At 60.9% G+C, this 16500-nt stretch overlaps 1 protein-coding gene across 4 annotated transcripts; it reads right to left on the bottom strand.

Annotated features, from left to right (window-relative positions):
* Window positions 1-1049: 1049 nt before the first annotated feature.
* Window positions 1050-12149, bottom strand: SEMA3B (semaphorin 3B). 4 transcript variants are annotated; one of them, XM_043443023.1, is made up of 18 exons: window positions 12048-12149; window positions 7735-7921; window positions 6890-7047; window positions 6692-6754; window positions 6155-6274; window positions 5975-6068; window positions 5647-5766; window positions 4619-4764; window positions 4415-4526; window positions 4241-4310; window positions 4018-4162; window positions 3492-3711; window positions 3139-3230; window positions 3021-3062; window positions 2618-2775; window positions 2466-2521; window positions 2239-2378; window positions 1050-1881 (listed from the first exon to the last, which is right to left on the bottom strand). In XM_043443023.1, exons 2-18 carry the CDS (start codon window positions 7841-7843, stop codon window positions 1477-1479), a joined length of 2250 nt encoding a protein of 749 aa, XP_043298958.1. In that variant the 5' UTR covers window positions 7844-7921; window positions 12048-12149; the 3' UTR covers window positions 1050-1476. The 4 variants fall into 4 exon arrangements, with proteins under 4 accessions (XP_043298958.1, XP_043298957.1, XP_043298956.1 ...); XM_043443022.1 differs by lacking the exon at window positions 12048-12149 and adding an exon at window positions 9452-9671; XM_043443021.1 differs by lacking the exon at window positions 12048-12149 and adding an exon at window positions 9480-9671.
* Between the last annotated feature and the right edge of the window lie 4351 nt (window positions 12150-16500).

The following is a 16500-nucleotide window of genomic DNA, read 5'->3' as shown; positions in this document are numbered from 1 at the left end:
TCAATTATTTCTATTATTACATCAGCTCCACCTCAGATCGTCAAGGCGTTATTAGATCCTGGAGGTTGGTGACCCCAGCTCTAGTGGCTTTTTACTGTTCTTTTTGGCCCTTGTCTGTTTAACCCCTTGGTTAAGTTTGTGTCTTCTAGGTCCCAACGGTTTTCAGGTAAGGCTCTTGATGGCTCAAGGATTTCAACCCATTCCAGCTGAGGGGAACCCAGGTCCCAGAAAGCAGTCAGCGAGAGACTTCTACACCTCTAGGGTAGGCTAGGATCTGTGGTTTCAGAAGAGGGGATTTCAGCCCCTTAACCCTCAAGAATAAGGGGTGTAGAACCTCTCAGAGGGGAATCAGACAGGTTGGGACATGGGACCCTTTGCTGCAGTACTTAACACCTGGACAAACATCTCCTGGAGCAAGAGACTACAAAGAGATTGTAAGGCAGTGGCTCCCCAATCATTTGGGCAACAGGGATTGGTTTCGTGGAAGACAAATTTTTCCAGGGACCAGATGGGAGGGATGGGGGTCGTTTCAGCTGGTAATGCAACCAATGGGGAGAGGCAGAGGAAGAAGCTTTGCTCGCTGGCTTGCCCTCTGCTCACTTCCTGCTGTGCAGTCCAGTTCCTAACAGGCCGCAGACCAGTGTCAGTCCTAGGCCTGGGGGTTGGGGAGCCCTGCTGTAAGCAACTAAAAGTAACTGTACACACCTGCGGTTAGGGCAAATTATTAAACAAGACACAAGAAAGACCAAAAAACCAACTGCTGCACCACAAGGGGGTGGGCTGATCACCTAAGCCACCCCTACTGCCTGAACCATGGATGTGACCCTACCCTCACCCCATTTAAGGAACCCACTTGCCCCTCCTGCCCTCCTCCCTGCAAGCAAGCGAGAGCACCTGTTGCTTGTTGGGCACCTGTGGCTTATTTCCACTCCCTTGTTCTGCAGCATGAATCCCAATAAAGCCTTGCCTGAATTTCTCATCTGGCCTCTTATCAACTTCTACTGATTAAAGAGTCCAAGAACCTGGGTCGGTAACACTAAGACCAGCGATTGTCTGCTGGGGCCATTCCAGCTTTGGCTGAAAATGTGTTTATTGCATTAGTACAGTCGGCCTGTCCCACCCCACCCACCCAGCCTGTTCACAGCTTTCTGCTCATTGCCCAAAGAGGTGGTCCTTCCTCCAGGGTGGGCATTCCGGGCACCACTCCCACCCAAGTGCTCGGGGAACCCTGCTTCTCTGCCGCCTCCCGACCAGCTGGACCCTGTGCCCAGCCTGGGCCGCCCCTATCGGGGTTACATTCAAGGGTTATCCTCTTGTTAATAAATAAGCCAGCATGGCTGCCCCTTGGCCAGGGCCTGTCGGTCGGTGTCGTCCCTCCATCAGGCAACGACGGGCCCCTAGCCGTCTCCCAGGGTCTGAGCGCCCCCTCTCCCTCCTGCCGCCGCCTCCCCAGTCCCCAGCGTGGGGACGGCCAAGTCACCAGTCCGCTGCGCTGCGCGGGCCCCGCTCAGCCCGCAGCTCTGGGGCGTGTGTCCTCCGGTTGCGGCCCTTCCTCCGTGACTCAGGGGCCTGTGGGCGCGACGCGGGCTGCGGGCGACACATTCGCAGGGAGTTCGCACCACCGCCGCCGCCGGGCTCCACCAGCTGCAGAAAGTCCCGGTACCAGAGCTTGGGGCCCGGCGGGGCGACTGGCGCAGTATCCTCGGTCCGGGCCAGTCTTTCAGCCTGTGCTGCACTCAGCACGTGCAGCGCCAGGCGACGCAGTGGCTGCGAAAAGCCCTGCTCCACCGCGGCACACAGGTACACGCCGGCGTCCCCACGCCGCAGCCTGCGCAGCAGCAGCCCCCGCCTCGTGCGCTCCGCTCGCTCCTCCACAGGCACCTGCAGGTGGATCCGCGGGAGGCGAGGATTTTAAAGGAACGGGCGGGGGGGCGGGGCTTATCTGCACGTGAGGGCGGGTCGGAGACCTCAGTGGGCGGGGCGAGGGCGGGGCTTCTCTCTGATGGGGCGGGGATGTCAGGCGCCTAGTTAGAGGAATGCGGCTTCACCTGGATGTAGAGTGCGGGCCAGAGACCAAACTGGGCATTAGGGGTCTGATTGGGCTGAGACTCACTGGGCGGGGCTGGATCGCATGTAGACGTGCGGAGCGGGCCAAGAGCCTCATTAATCAGGGCTGGCACTTTCTGGACGTTAGGGTTGGAACAGGGCCTGTTTGGGGAGGGGGTGGGGGAGGCTCACCTGAGTGTAGGCCGACTCCCCCGCACGTTGGAAGGTCCACTCCACGTGCGCCTGCAGCGATCGGGGCTCACACTCCAGGAAGGCGCTACCTCCCTCCACACCCAGCACCTTCTGCTCCAGCAGCGCAGGGTGGGATGAGTCTGGGGGCAAATGTCAGATTCAAGCCAAGCAGGACAGGGCGGGGCAGTCTTTAAGCGCTGAGGGGTGAGAGCGGCTGAGACACTCACCGCCGGAGCACAGTGTGCTGGGGTCGCCGTTCCTTACGTCCTGCCGTCGGAACCGCCTGGGGATGGGGAACATTAGAGCCTCCGTGAGCGCGTCTTTTAGCCAGGGATGGATTAAGACTCCCTCCAGGCAGCGCGTCCTTGACCATGCTCACCTCTTGGCACTGGGCTGGAAGCGAGTGCACTTGGCCCCATCCCAGGCACAGTAGGGGTCACGTGCCAGACAGCATTCGGCACAGGCACGGCCATGGGCAGCGCAGCGGTGCAAGGGGATCTGGGCCACCCCGCTCCGAGAGGCTACGTACAGTTGGTGCTAGGGGAATAAGGGCTCCAGGCTGACCGAGGGAGGCCCAGTGCTCACCTCCCATAGGTCAGGAATCCTTCCCCCCACCCACCTTTGACAAAAGGGAACACTGGGGTCTCAAGTCACAGAGTCTAGCGAGGGCAGAGCCTGTCCTCAAAACGGAAATTGGGGCTTATCATTACCAAAAGAACGGGAGTGGGGGCACCTGGGAACACTTTGGGTCCATTCCGCCCCCAAGCACTCTGGTCACTTACCCTCTTGGAGGAGATTTGCATGCTGGTGACAGCAGCTGAGTCCTGAGAAGGAGGAAGGGCTCTGGGATCATGGCTCCATGGGGTGGGGGTCCCCCATGCAGTGGGGGCTAGGTCTCACCTCAAACATGTGTAATTCCTCCAGGAGCAGCCCCTCGGCATTCGGCCTGCCATCCTTGGGAACAGAGATCACCTTCAGCACTGTGCCTACATCTGCAAGGATGAGAAGGGTGGGTGACTCTATGTGCCCCCTAACAGCTAGCGCCAGGGGTCTCCTTGCCTCTGATGCCTCCACCCACAGCACGGCTGGAGAGGTGAAGAATGTGGGTTGGAGCAATCAGAGCAGCATCCAGAAGGAGATGGGGGACACAGCCCCGGGAAACATATGGAGATGGGTCTGAACGCAGGGAAATTCCACTAATAGGCCAAAGAGCCTGCGCTGGGTTTTGTGGGTGGTCGTGGAAGGACCCCGACCTGTGCCGATGAAGAGGACATCGTAGTATCCATCAGCAGCTGTGACACGGTCCGCAGTGATCTGGGTGAAGGTGTACCCGGCTCCCACTTGTTGGAAGAGAGGGCGCCCACCGATGGGCAGGACGGAATTGTACATGAGGGGGTGGTTCCGGGCAAACTGGATGACATCATCAGGAAAGTCCTTGGTGGAACTGAAGGTGCCAAAAGTCTTGCTGGGGCACTGGGAGGTGGAGAGGAGGCATGACAAGGATGTGGATAAGAAGGCCGGGTGGGCAGCCCTCCACAGGAGACCTCCCAGAACTTGGAGTGTGTGTATGAGGGGGCGGGTATTGGACAGAGCCCTGCCCTGGGAATCTGAGGGGGAATCATGACCTTCCCCTGAGGAACCCTGTCTGATGAAGAGGATATTTTCCCAACCATTAAAAAAAAGAAAAGGAAGAAACCACATTCACCAAGAAGACCCCAAGTCAAGTCCTCCACCCTGCAGGTTTAACTGGGTTGTGGAGGCAGTCCCTGGGCTACGCACCATGCCAGGCCGGGGGTAGGGGACACGTCCCTGGTAGGACACCCACTGGTGCATGGGACCCTCCTTGTGTGCAAAGGGTCCCAGGAAGGCCCGGCGTACATCATTCATGCTGTACACGCACACGGCAGAGCCCTGGAAGATGCTGCTGCAGGTGAAGGTGTCAGTGGAGCGAAGGGCTCCAGTGGAGCCCGGGCCGCCCTGCCCACTGCCTCCCACACCTCACCTGGATGTGGAGAAGACAGCATAGAGCAGCGGGGTCCAACGATCTCGCGAGGACAACAGGAACACGTCCTCTGTGGGGAAGGGACCACGTTGGGGGAGGGTGAAGATCCAGGCTCCAGGGTCTATGGCCCTGCATTCACGCCCCCCCACCCCATCCTCCACTCCTGCCGCTTACGGAGCTGGTCAAAGTTCGTGTCACCCTCGGCACCCGGCACTGAGCAAACCAGCCGCGCCTTCAGGAACGTCGTCCACTTGTTGACCAGGCTGCGCTGGCCACCTACGTCATTCTGCAGGGGCCAACAGGAGGGGATAAGGGTGAGGCCCCGACACGCAAAGGGGCTGTGGCAGAATCCCTGAATGTGGCCCAAGAAGGCCTCACCCTGCAGATCTGGCCAACGCGGGACACAGACAGGCGTCCCAGTGCCGGCGTGGCCTCCACCGCCGACTCACGGAAGAAGAAATAGATCTTGTCATCATCCGGGTTCTCACTCTCCGGGATCCAAAAGACCTTGATAAACTTGGGCTCTGGCCACAGCAGGAGGCGAGGGGTCAGTGAGGTCCCCTTCTCTTTAAGCCAGCAGAAGCCCTCAGGGCAGCCACTGACCACCCCACCTCCAGAAGCAAGTTCGATGGGCTCCTCAGGACAGAATCAAAGAGATGAGGGCCTGCGAGTCAAGAAGCAGCCACGAGAGGGCAGCAGAGACCATGGCTACCTGGGCTCACAGGCAGGTGACCTTGGCCAGTGGCAGGCCTCTCACCCCTCCCCTCCCCTGGCAGTCCTCCCTGCCAGTGCACCAAGAAAGGAGCGATCCTGAGTATCTGGGTTTTGCTTTCACTTATGAATCTTCCTCTCTAGCGGGAAGTAGATGCCCTGACTCCTGCTTCAAATACTCTGCTGGGTCCCCTCACTCTTAGAATAAGGTACTCTGGCCCTACCCTTTCCTCAGAGGGCAGGCCCCTTATGGTTGCCGCCTTCAAGAGTCCGCTCCTTGGCTTGTTCCTGTCCCCGGGGCCTTTGCACTCATCCTTCCCGCTGCCTGGAATGCTCTTCCCGAAATCCTGCTGTGTTCTGGGAATTAGCTCATTCCTCTTTCCAGCAGAGTGGCTTCCTGTCCCCAACCCTCCCACCACCACCACCAGCATGACTCCCACCTAGTCTCCTCTTCCTTCTCCGTTCTCTCACGGTATCTCCTGGCCATTGGAGCTGATCTTATTGTGTGTTCACTCTGAGGTCTGCACTCAAAGAGGGCATGGGTCACACCTATCTCGTCTCACCCTCTGACCCAGTGCTGAGTGCAGGGCTTGACCCAGGATAGGCATCTGGACAGCAGGTGCCTTAATCAGCACCTGCTCTGTTGGAGATGAGGGCCCCCTCCCAAAAGATCCCCCCCACCCCGAGCCTTTCACCGTTGAGCCAGCGGGAGTCATGCGGCTCTGTCCGGAGACTTGGACGCTGGCCCAGGCTGCGGAAGATGGTGAAGTCCCGGCCCATGAGGTCCGCGGCTACCCCTGAGTACAGCTCTTCCCCTGTAGACACAGCAAGGCTTGCTGAGTGAAACCAAAGTCTCATATGGCAGTTTGGGGGAGCTCTGGGGGCTCTTTGGGGAATCAGTGAGGTTTGGGGGGATCCCTGGGGCTCTAGGGAGGGTCTTGAGACTTTAAGAGATGCTAGAGTCTCTGGGGGGGGTGGTTCGGGTTCCAGGAGCTCTCCTGGGGTCCCAGCCTTTGGACTCACCCACCAGCACGGAGGCAGCCCGATGCCTGGGGTCATAAGGACTCTTGCCCTTGCCATCCTCCAGCCTCCGAGGGTCCAGCCGGAGCATGGGCTCCTGGGAGGCAGCAGGGAGTTACTCGTGCAGGCCCCTCCTCCTTCCTTGCCCTCCCTGCGTCCCTCCTTGACCAGCTCTGGCCTTACCTCCAGCCGCTGGCCCACCTCCACAAATGCACAGACAGGGTGGAAGGCCCCTGTGCCACAAGCCAGCAGGTGGGTGTGGTTGTAGGCATGGAGCAACTTCACGAAGTTCATGCACTCGGTCTAGCACGCAGGCAGGCAGGGTCAGGAACAAGGAGGCCTCCCTCAGGGAGGTGGCCTGAAGGGGTCCCCGCTCACCAGCGGTGCCCCCACCCCTTCTTCTTCGGTGCATCAGCCCAGGCAAGTACTAACGTGGGTGACACGGACCCGGGTGCCCTTGGGGACCAGCCCGGCCCTCCCACCTCTCTCCAGAAATGGGTTCATGGGGAAGCAGAGGCCTGCATTGTCCACCATGACTCAGAGGCCCCCAAGAAGAATCACATGAGCCCCCCACCCTGACTCACTACCTCCGGACTTCAGCCACCTCGACCCTCCTGCCCCCAATCCCAGCCAGAACAGGGGGCCCTCTGTTTCAGCACTGCCCATCGCTAGAGTGAGGGGCTGACCCGCCCCACTCCCACCCGGGCGGCCAACACTCACGCCAATGTCCTTCCCAGCCCAGTTGCACTCCTCTCGCCATTCCACACGGGCCGGCCAGGCCAGCTAGGGGGAGGGTGGGGAGGGCAAACACAGGGCACGGTCTCTAAGCTGAGGGTGTCCATCCGGGGACCCAACCTCCCCGGGGCTCTTTCCTGGGGGGGCGGTGCTGAGGCTGGGTGGTGGTGGGGTTTCTGGCACCTTCTTGGCCCGCTTGCTAATGTTGTCCAGGCTGAGGGAGGCCACGTGGTTCTCGGCGCCCACAAACAGGCGCCCACGTTCCTCATCGAGAAGCAGCGCTTCATAGCAGCAGGTCCTCTCCAGCCTGAAGGTCCGGAGACCGTGCCGGGCCTGGAGCTCTGTGGGGTGCGGACACCACTGAGGATTCGCCAGTCATGCTAGAAGCTTCCTCCAGGTCAAGGTTGCACATATGACCTGGCCCACACACAGGTGGATTTACACGCGTGTGCTTTTACAACTCGGGAGGACAGGCCCACCCAGGTGCTGGCCGAGCAGCCAGGGTGGGCAGTTCAGCCCCCTACCCCACCCCCATGGGGGAAGCAGGTGGAGCTTCCAGGGCGTGCTCAGACAAGCAGTGTCTCCAGGCGGTGCACAGGCAGGCAAGGGTTCTGGGATAGGGCTAAATGTTGGGCCAGCCAGAACCCAGACCCCAAAGTCAGGCTGAGGGTTCTCTGCCACCTGCCCAGGTTCAGTATGATGACGCTGCCTAGTTACCACCCTGTGTAGAGGGGGTGTGGGAAGGCGGCTCTGATGCCCGCCCCCCCATCTCAACCTTCCTGGGAGCAGGGGATGGAGCGGAGGCAGGATCTGTTGCCATGGGGACAGAAGGGGTCTTCCTGGGAAAGCATGAGGAGAATGTGGGCAGAGAGCTCGGGGACTGAGGCCAGGAGAGGGTTAACTGGAGGTGGCCTGAGCGTGCCCCCAAGTCCGGGGCTGGGTGGCACACACACAGGGTGACAGCAAACACAATGCCCCCTACCCACCCTGGGCCCCTCTCCTCCCTCCCGCCTGCCAGGTGCACCTACCTTGGAAGGAGAGGCGAAGGCGTGGGGTGCTGGGGGCAGCACCCCCCAGCCCTGCTGCCCAGAGAAGGGCCAGGCCCGGGATCATGGCGGCAGCCTCTGCCCGCCCCATCCCCGCGGCTCAGGGAGCTCAGGGTTCAGCGGGCGCGTGTGGAGGAGCCTTGAGCCGCCCTGGACTCTGCCCCGGGATCTGGAGGAGAAGGAGTTGCAGCAAGGGGTGAGGGCGGGAGGCTGGGGGTGGGGGGGAGTCCCCAGGGATCAGATTACAGCCCCTAAGGAAAGAGGCTGGGGGGTCGCATTCCACTTCCGAGCCCTCCTCTCCCTCGCGGGGTGCCCTGTCTGGCCACAATCGCAGACACACCCACGCTGGGCACACCCTCGGGGTCAACCCTACACTGGCAGGCGCCCGCCCCACCACGTCACCCTCGCCAGGAACCCGCCCTCCTGTATACACACCCACAGGGATTAATTCACCGTCAGTGCGCCTACTTCATGCCAGCCGGGGACTGGGGCTAGGGGCATTGGGGCACACAGGCAAGGTCCCCCCTGCAGGAGGAGGCAGAGGACCAACGAGGATTCGGGTTGCTTTCAGTCCCTACAGATGTGCCAAGGGCAACGAGCAAAACCAGCCGGTCATGGGTATGAGTGTAACAAGAAGGGGTCATGCCTCTGGAGAAGGCTGTGCACCCACGGGTCCTCAGAGAGACAGAGGCACCTTTGGAGCAAGAGCCGATAGTGTGGGTGCCTGTGAGCGTGAATGTGCTTCTGTGGGTCCTTTGTGTAGCTGTATTGGGCATCTAAGTATTGTGTGTGTCTTGCGTGCATATCTACACATACCTATGTGAGACCATTTGGCATATGGGCTATATTGTACACATAGGTGTGATATGCATGTGTGTGCACACACATGGCATTGTACGCATGTGTACGCAGGATGTACATATTGGGGTGTACGCAGGATGTACATATCAGGGGTGTACACTTTGTAAGCATGTACATGTGTGTCGCACATGTGTGTATGGATGTGGGCGCAAGTGTACGCATCTCTCTTGACATGCAGATGAGCAAATATAACTGCAGCATCCATCACTGCTTCAACTCTGAGACACCCGGGAAGCTCACTTCTCAGAGGGAGAAGTGCAGCTAGCTGGGAGACCCAGGGCTAGGCAGATGCCTCAGTTTCTGATTTGGGAGCTGCGCCCACTTGGACCCAGCAGCCCCAGCTTTGCGATGGACCTCTCTCTCCACACCCCAGAGGGCGGGAGGGGCCGATCACACCCAGAAATGCTGTGATCTCAGACTTCAGACCCAAGAGGAATCAAGAGGGGAGAGCCAAGGGCCTGGGGCAGCCTCTCACCCCCCAGCAGCTCGGGGGAGCTGTCCTTCCGTCTCCAGCCTCTTGCGTCTCCCTCAGCCTCTCCATCCCGTCTTTGCCTTCAAGGGTTTCCCCATCTTTGAGCCCCACCACTTCTGTGAGCCAGAGTCCGTCTTCCCTGGACCCCTCACATGGGGCCAGGCTCTGGCTGCAGTGCCCACCCTTCTTCCCAGAAGCGGGCTGGGCAGGTGCCGGGCACAGTAGCCCTGGTATGGGGCAAGGTCCTGGGGCACGATCAAGTGAGGGGCGCAGCTGCTGGGGCACGTTCATCCCAAACCACGCTCCCCAAACCGCCCCCCTAGCTCCGCCGCCGCTTCCAGACCCCTCCCACCCCAGGACTCCCACCTCCCTCCTTCCTGCCGCTGACACTTGCCACTGCCTCTTCTAGGCCCGGGAGGTCTGCGGCATCCCAGGACGCCAGGCTGCCTCCCCGCACTCCACCGAGAGCTCCGGCAGTGGTGGCTCCTCACCCTGCTGCCTCTTCTCACCCTGGAGAAGGTCGGAGAAGCCGAGGGGCCCCAGGGCACCCTCTGACGGCTCCTTTAAGGAGCAGCCCCCGCCCCCACCAAGCCAGCTGCGCCCGCCCCGCCGTCAAGTTTACGGGGCGGGTCGGGTGACTGGGCAGGCAGCCGGGACCGGCTGGAGTTGGTGGCCTGGCCAGAGTGGAGCGGGCACGAGGGGGGGGGGGGGCAGGGCCGACCCCTCCCCTGCGGGGCTTCACGGCTGGAGGATGCCCCACGCAGCGGTCCTGGAAGTGAGGCAGGCCGTCCGGGCAAATAAGGAAGAAGCACTAGAGACCTCGTAGCCCCAGGCAGCGCTGAGAGCCGGCAGAGGGAATGGGCAGACCCTCAGCAGCCTGGGAGCTGGAGGCGGGGAATGAGGGGGCTTAGCTGCCACCTGGGTCCCCAGGAGTCTGCTGAGAAGGGCTGGTCAGGGAAGGGGTCCTCAAGTGGAGATCTGATGGGCCCCCGAGACCCAGCCCCCACCCTGCCGCAGGGCTTGGGCAACTTAGTACTTCTGCCACCTGGCTGGCAGCGGCTCTGAAGACGGCCAGTGTGGGGTGGGAGAAGAGGGCTCGAGGGGCAGGGTGGCGGCTGGAGGTCAAGTCTGACTTGGGCACTGCAGGGTCTGGACCCATTCAGAGACCGGTCCTGACCAACGGTCCCACGTCTGTGTTGGGAGGTGAGGGGCGTTCTATGCCATGTCCATGGACTGTCTTTCTTCCAAGGGTGTAGGTGGCAGGCAAGGTCTGCCTCACCAGAGTGAGATACCCCAGGGGGCTTCAAGGATAGGAGGGGGCTTCTCAACACCTCAGCTGGGAAGGGTCTGTGGCCTTGGCCTAACGGTGACTCTGGGGGACACACCCTGTTGATACTGCCAAGGGTACTTCCTTGGAGGAGCTGAATGTCGACCATGGCCAAGGGGGTCCTCAGGTGCACCTGGGTAAACATGCCAGGGTTTGAGGGCAGGCGTCTTCCACCCCTCAGTTCCCTCAAAATGCATCCTCTTACATTTTCCCCAAGGCTGACTGGCAACTCCTCGGGGGGTCTGCAAGGGAGGCCATGGTTCTCTGGTGCATTTCCTGTGAGTTCCTGGAGTAGAGGTGTCTGTGCCCAGTAGGGTTGGGGGGTTGGGGAGGGACCTGCCTCTCTTAACTGAGCCTCAGGCCTGATGTTTCTGGCCTGGTCTTGCTGACTGGTTGGCAGTGAAGGGTGGGCATCCGTGGGATGACCAGGGGCCTTCAGGAGGGAGAGTGGGGGGACGCAACCCTGCCTGAGCCCCAGGACTTCCAGCACGTGGCCTCTCTCCCTCCTCCCAGGCTCTTTTGCTTTGGGTCTGGGCAGCCTCCTCTGGCCCCATGCAAGCAAACAAAATTCTTTGGCTGTTTACAATTTTCCACCCAAGCAGCCAAGATCAGCAAGTGCCTTTGAGGTCCCCACCCAACCCCACGGTGCCCCCTACCTGACCCCATTGCTTTTGGTTCGTCAGGCCCAGGGTCCCAGGCTCTATTTCATGCCCCTCCCCCAATAACCCAGTGTCCATATTGGATAATGAGATCAGGACCACCGCCCCCGCCCCTGCCCCCGTCTCTCCAACATCCTGGGACTCAACCCCCAGCCAAAAGGATCAGGCTGTCCCCCGGTCCACGTGAGTCCTTGGCATTGCCTTCCAGCTTCCAGATGTCCCCGGAGCAGGGAGATCCCCAGCGGTGAGAGCTCAGGTTGTTCCCACGAGGTCTTTCTGCTTCTCAGTCCTCGGTCCCAGAGCATGCAGACCCTGGGGAGGGACTTCATGGAGCCAGCCCTCTAGGGTCAGTGGGTCACACTGGGCTCTGGAAGTCCCCAAGGATTCTGGATTCACACAGCCTGGGCCTGGGCCTCGACAGAACTGAAGAAACCAGGGGAGGCACAGTGCCTGGTGCTGCCTGTCAGCAGTACAGCCTGCTAGGGCCTTGGTTTTTCCTTCTGGAAATAACTGGATTGTCGTGCCAAATGCCAGCACCTGCCTCCACAGTCCTCACTCTCAGCTGGGCGTGCCCCTTGCACCCTGCCTGGACTCGGTGGTGGTGTGACTGGGCTGGGGTGGGACATCCATTTATGGAAGACTGCAGCCAACCCTCTCAGTGCCCAGCTTGGGCTGGGTTGAGTCCTGGCTCCGAACTCACACCTGCTTTAGCCATCAGGGCCGGTGGCTCCAACGGCTGGCTCGACATTTCCCTCTTCCGGCCACGTGGGGACTAGGACGTGCTACCCAGAGGAGGACTTTAGGCAAGGGGGGGATAAGCGGTGGAAAGCGGGCCCTGGAGAGCCCAACTGAGGACTGACTTCCCCGACACTCTGCGAGCCACGCCAGGGGATCTCCCGGGAAGGTCTGCCTGGCATTGCCCTCACCCACCCCCAGCCTGGTGTCCAGGCTCCCAGAGGAACCCCCGTTGGCCCACCTTTTAGGGAAGATGAGCTCCTCCCCTCCTTGCCTTCTGAGGGCCATGTCAGAGCCGGGGTGGAGGGGTTGAGGGAGGGGCCACCGGGAAGCCTGGGCCTCTGGCTGGGGCCCTACCCCCACCCGCTCCGCCCCTGCCCTCCGCCTCCTGCACATTCCTCCCTGGCTGAGGTCAGCCCCTCCGGGACGGGGGAGCACCCCCCCCAACCAGCCACATCACAGCTCCTCACTCACTTCTGTTTTCTTCGTTGCCCAGCAGGGGGGAGAGGGGGTGGGGAGAGAGACGAGGGGCCTAGGGGGTGGGGCTTCCCTCTCTCCTCCTTCTCTGTAACCCGGGGGAGGAGGTGCCAGGAATGCGGCAGGGTGGACTCCGGTGGCACCTAGTCTTCATTAACATACATTAACATAAATGCTACCTTCCCTCCCTCGGCTTGGGGGCAGGGCAGGGGGGTGGTGGGGTGGGAGAGCCTCCGGGGAGTGCCAGATGGGGGCTCGGGCTGCTCCGGGAGGCTGGACTGGAGGCCCGTCCCAGGAATCCACCCCTATAGTAGCCGGGGAGTGGCTGGGTTGAATTCTGATTCTGCTGCTCACCAGCTGTGTGTCCCTAGGGGGGGAGTGGACCTCTCAGTCCCCTCTCCTCACTTGTCCTGCGGTAGTAAAGGGGGGGGCCAGGCAGGGTAGGGTACACAGGTGCGCGCTCTGGCTGCCATCTCAGCGCTGGGCATCCTGTGGCATGCAAGCCCGTAGGCCCGAGGGAGACTCACCACTGCCTTTTCCAGCCCAGCTTCACGGGGCCCTTTCTCTGCCCTGACTCCTCTCCTGTCTTTCTGTCCCCTTTCTTCCCTTACCCACACCCCCAGCCCCCAGGAGAGCACTCTGACCCTCCACCTGAACCTCCTTCCCTCCCCAGCTGCCTAGGATTCCTTAGTCTTCCTCCACGAGTCTCCAACCCACCCCCAGCAGTGCTTGAAGCCCATACCCTCCGCCCTCCAGAGAGCCCTAAGTCAGAGAGGCCTCTGTCTCCTTTAAGACAAAACAAGGCCCCACCTCCTTGTCCTGCAGCTTGAAGCCTGACCCCTTCACCTGGGGGTGGTCCCCACGCTCTTTCTGCCAGATCTCCTCCAGTGCCTCCTCTCTGCAGCTACCCTGCTTCCCCAGCTCCTCCAGCTTGGGGACATCCCAGGCTCTTAGCCAGGCATTCACACACCCCTCCCTGGCTCAGCCCTGCTAACCCTGCCAGCACTTCAGCTACCCCATTTCTGGGAGGTGGCGGCTGCTTCTTTGCCAGGACTTAGCTTAGGCTGTGCCCTCTGCCCTCCCCTTTGCCACTTGCTGGACTTTTCCTCATCACTCACTACCCACCTTTCTCCGTGAAAGCCCGGATGCTTGTAACACCAGGTCCAGGCCACTCTGCAGGACTCTAGGATCCCCAGCAGCCACTATCACTTGGGAAGCCACCAGGCACAGGGAAGCAAGAGATAGAGGAAGTGCCTGCAGGAAGCCCTGCCACCTTCTTGAGCCTGGGTGAGGATTGGGGGGGGCGTTGATGGAGAAGACAGACTTCAGGCATCAGCCACTCAGGCCTTGACTCCCTCCACCCACAGTGAGGTCAGAAAACAGGATAAATACCAAGGAATGTACAACTGATTTTTCTCTTAAATAAGATCACCTGTGAGGCTCCGTCTCCTGCAAAGGGGGGAATCAAAGCAGAGAAAAGAAAAAGATCCATAGCCTTGACCTCTGGCCCCTTGAACACTAGTGCATGTCGCTGTGTGGTTAACGGAGGCGCTGACTGGCTGGCAGCCAGGGACATACTTGCTGTCACACAACTGCACACAGACCTCAGCTGACTTGAGGCTCTCCTTGGGGGCGTGTGGGCTTCCCTTGTGGCTCAGCTGGTAAAGAATCCGCCTGCAATGCAGGAGACCTGGGTTCTATCCCTGGGTTGGGAAGATCCCCTGGAGAAGGGAACAGCTACCCCCTCCAATATTCTGGCCTGGAGAGTTCCATGGACTGTATAGTCCATGGGGTCACAGAGACACAACTGAGCAACTTTCACTTTTTCACTTTGGAGGCGTGCTGGGAGCTGGCTTCCCCTCTCCGTGTTCAAGGGGGGTTGGGGGAACGCACAGCCCCACGGCAAGGATGAGGTCCCCTAGGATCTCTTTTAGGGCAACAGACCCAAGGATTGAGGTCAGTTGTATGGGAGTGGGCCAGGGCCCAGAACTCAGCCAAGAGAAGCTGCCGTCCTATCCCTGACTCCCTGGGGCACCTAGGATCTGGCTGGCCATGCCACAGGCCAGGTAGCTGGAGTCAGGACTTGCATTCTCCAGCCTTAATAAATGGCTTGGCACTCTGGGGTGCGGGGTGGGGAGCACGATTCTGAGGGGAGTAGGAGGGTTTTCTGGAGGAAATCAGGAGCAGCTATGGGGCTGCCCTGAACACGGCCAAGGGGTTATTCTAGGTCTTGGAAGCTCCTGCAGCCTCAGAGGCTCCAGTTCTAATGGGGCCTCCTCCCCTTTCTGCTCCTGGCATCTGGGCCTCCACCCACCTGCTGGGGGTGATGGCTCCAGCCCCAGCCCCGGGGAGTTGGGAAGTGACTGCAGGCCTGGACTGGCTTCTCCCCACAGGGTCCCCTACATCCTTCAGAACTCTCTGACTCTCAGAGCTTGTCTCTTTCTCTCTTCCCAGCTGTTGCCCCACCCACCCCGCCAAAAAATGGGTTAAAAATAGTCTGCTACCACATCAGTAGTCTGAGCAACTATTTGGAGTGGGACAGGCCCTCTGGGTGGTGGATGAGCCTCGTGGCGGTCCCAACTGACTGGAGGCAGCCTGCCTCATACTGGGATCCGTGGCTTGGTCTGGGAGCAGGAGCCTGGGTCCTCTGCCTGTCTAAAAGTGCTGAGCCTCAAAGATGTAGCTGCCTCTGGGCGGGGCCAGGAAGATGGGCCTTCTAAGGCTGGGAGAAATCTGGAAGACACACCACCAAGGAGCATCAATCTCTGGTTCTCCTTGCCCAGAGATGCAGGGTGGTTGGGGTCCAGCCCTGGACAGCTCTAGGTAATGGGGGGAACCCCTCAGAGTCAACTTCACGGAGTCCCTCCTATTGGGGTATAGGACACCTGGGATGTATCATCCCCTGCCTACCGCCCCCCATGGCTGGGAATTTCCCAATCACTAAAGACAAGGATGAATTGAGAGGCCGCCCCCGCCAGCGCTGGGACAATGAAGCCTTATACTCTCAAAATCTGAGCAGGGGTAGGAGGGCCAAGGGCAGGTGGGGGCCTAGCTGCCTGCACCCAGGGAAACAATGCTTACCAGGACCCCACCCAGACCCACTGCCAAGCCGGGAACAAGGGGATCCTGGCTAGAATCCTGCATGGCCCACTCAGGGAGGGAGACGTTGGGTTCATCAGGCAGACAATGCCAGCTCCTCAATGGTTCCTCTGTGCAGGGTTCCCCTCGGGACGGAAGGAAGGAACTATCTCTGGCCCCTGCTTCCTGCTGGACGGATATCAGGGCACCGGAGCTCGCCCTGCTCCCCGCCCGCGCATCTGGGGTTCAGCGGGGTCCAGGGCTGACTGCTGAAGGCAAGAAGGGATCCAGGCTTGGGCGTGGGATTCTGTTCTCCTTGTCAGTTGGTGCTCCCTGGCCCTGAGAGATAGGGTAGCGGAAAGGCCCGAGGGACCGGGGAGGAGTTGGGGGGCCGCTGAACTCCATCCGAGGGGGGCGGCCACAGCCTCTCATCGCCTGCCAGGACTCGGGGGCCCGGAGGCCGAGAGGGGATTGGCAGGTGTCCGGAGGCGGGGTCCCAGGTCCCTGGCGGTGTCCTCCCGCCGGCCCCGCCCTCCCCGCCTCGGAGGCGCCGACCCCGGCCCGGGCCGCTTTGTCCCGCCGCCGCCCTACAAAGCTGCCTTTGTGGCCCGCGGCCTCCGCAGGACCCGATGACGTCAGCCTCCGTGACCAGCCCGGCGGGGCTGAGCGCGGACCACCGCGCCCTCTGGCGGCCGGAGGTGGAAGAGCTCATCTACGAGCCCCGCCCGGCAGAGGCGGGCCTTTCACCGAGCCCTCCCCACGGGCTAAGCCGGCTCCCTGCCAAGGCTCCCGGCTCCCGGCTCCCGGCTCCCCCGTGGTCCAGGGCAGAGAAGTCCAGGCACCTTGCCTGGCTCTCGGGGCTCACCCACAGCCACCCAAGCACTGTCATCTGCCGTTTCCTCCAGAAACGCACGAGCACTTCCCATAGCTTCATGAAAGCCTCTGAGACTCACTGGACACTCCTCCTTCTCCCAGTGTGGAAGAATCCCTTAGGAGGAGAACTCCTTAAGAAATTGGCCCCACTGTTCCAGAAAGCTCCCCCAGACCCAAGACTGCAGAAGCGCTGGGGGTAAAGGGGGAGACCTAGAGGCCCCAACACGTTAAGATGACTAGTCCAAGGGGGAAAACTGAAGCTATGA

The sequence above is a fragment of the Cervus canadensis genome, chromosome 22 (genome assembly GCF_019320065.1).
Source record: "Cervus canadensis isolate Bull #8, Minnesota chromosome 22, ASM1932006v1, whole genome shotgun sequence".
Lineage (NCBI taxonomy): Eukaryota > Metazoa > Chordata > Mammalia > Artiodactyla > Cervidae > Cervus > Cervus canadensis.
Note: the sequence above shows the minus strand (reverse complement) of the source record. Positions and strands in the feature narration are given on the sequence as shown.

Coding starts and splice junctions, on each gene's coding strand:
- SEMA3B (XM_043443023.1), bottom strand. CDS start 7,843: ATGGGGCGGGCAGAGGCTGCCGCCATGATCCCGGGCCTGGCCCTTCTC. Junction 6,275..6,691: donor GGGCTGGGAAGGACATTGGC/GTGAGTGTTGGC, acceptor CCTGCGTGCTAG/ACCGAGTGCATGAACTTCGT. Junction 4,163..4,240: donor GCTGTCTTCTCCACATCCAG/GTGAGGTGTGGG, acceptor CTTCACCTGCAG/CAGCATCTTCCAGGGCTCTG.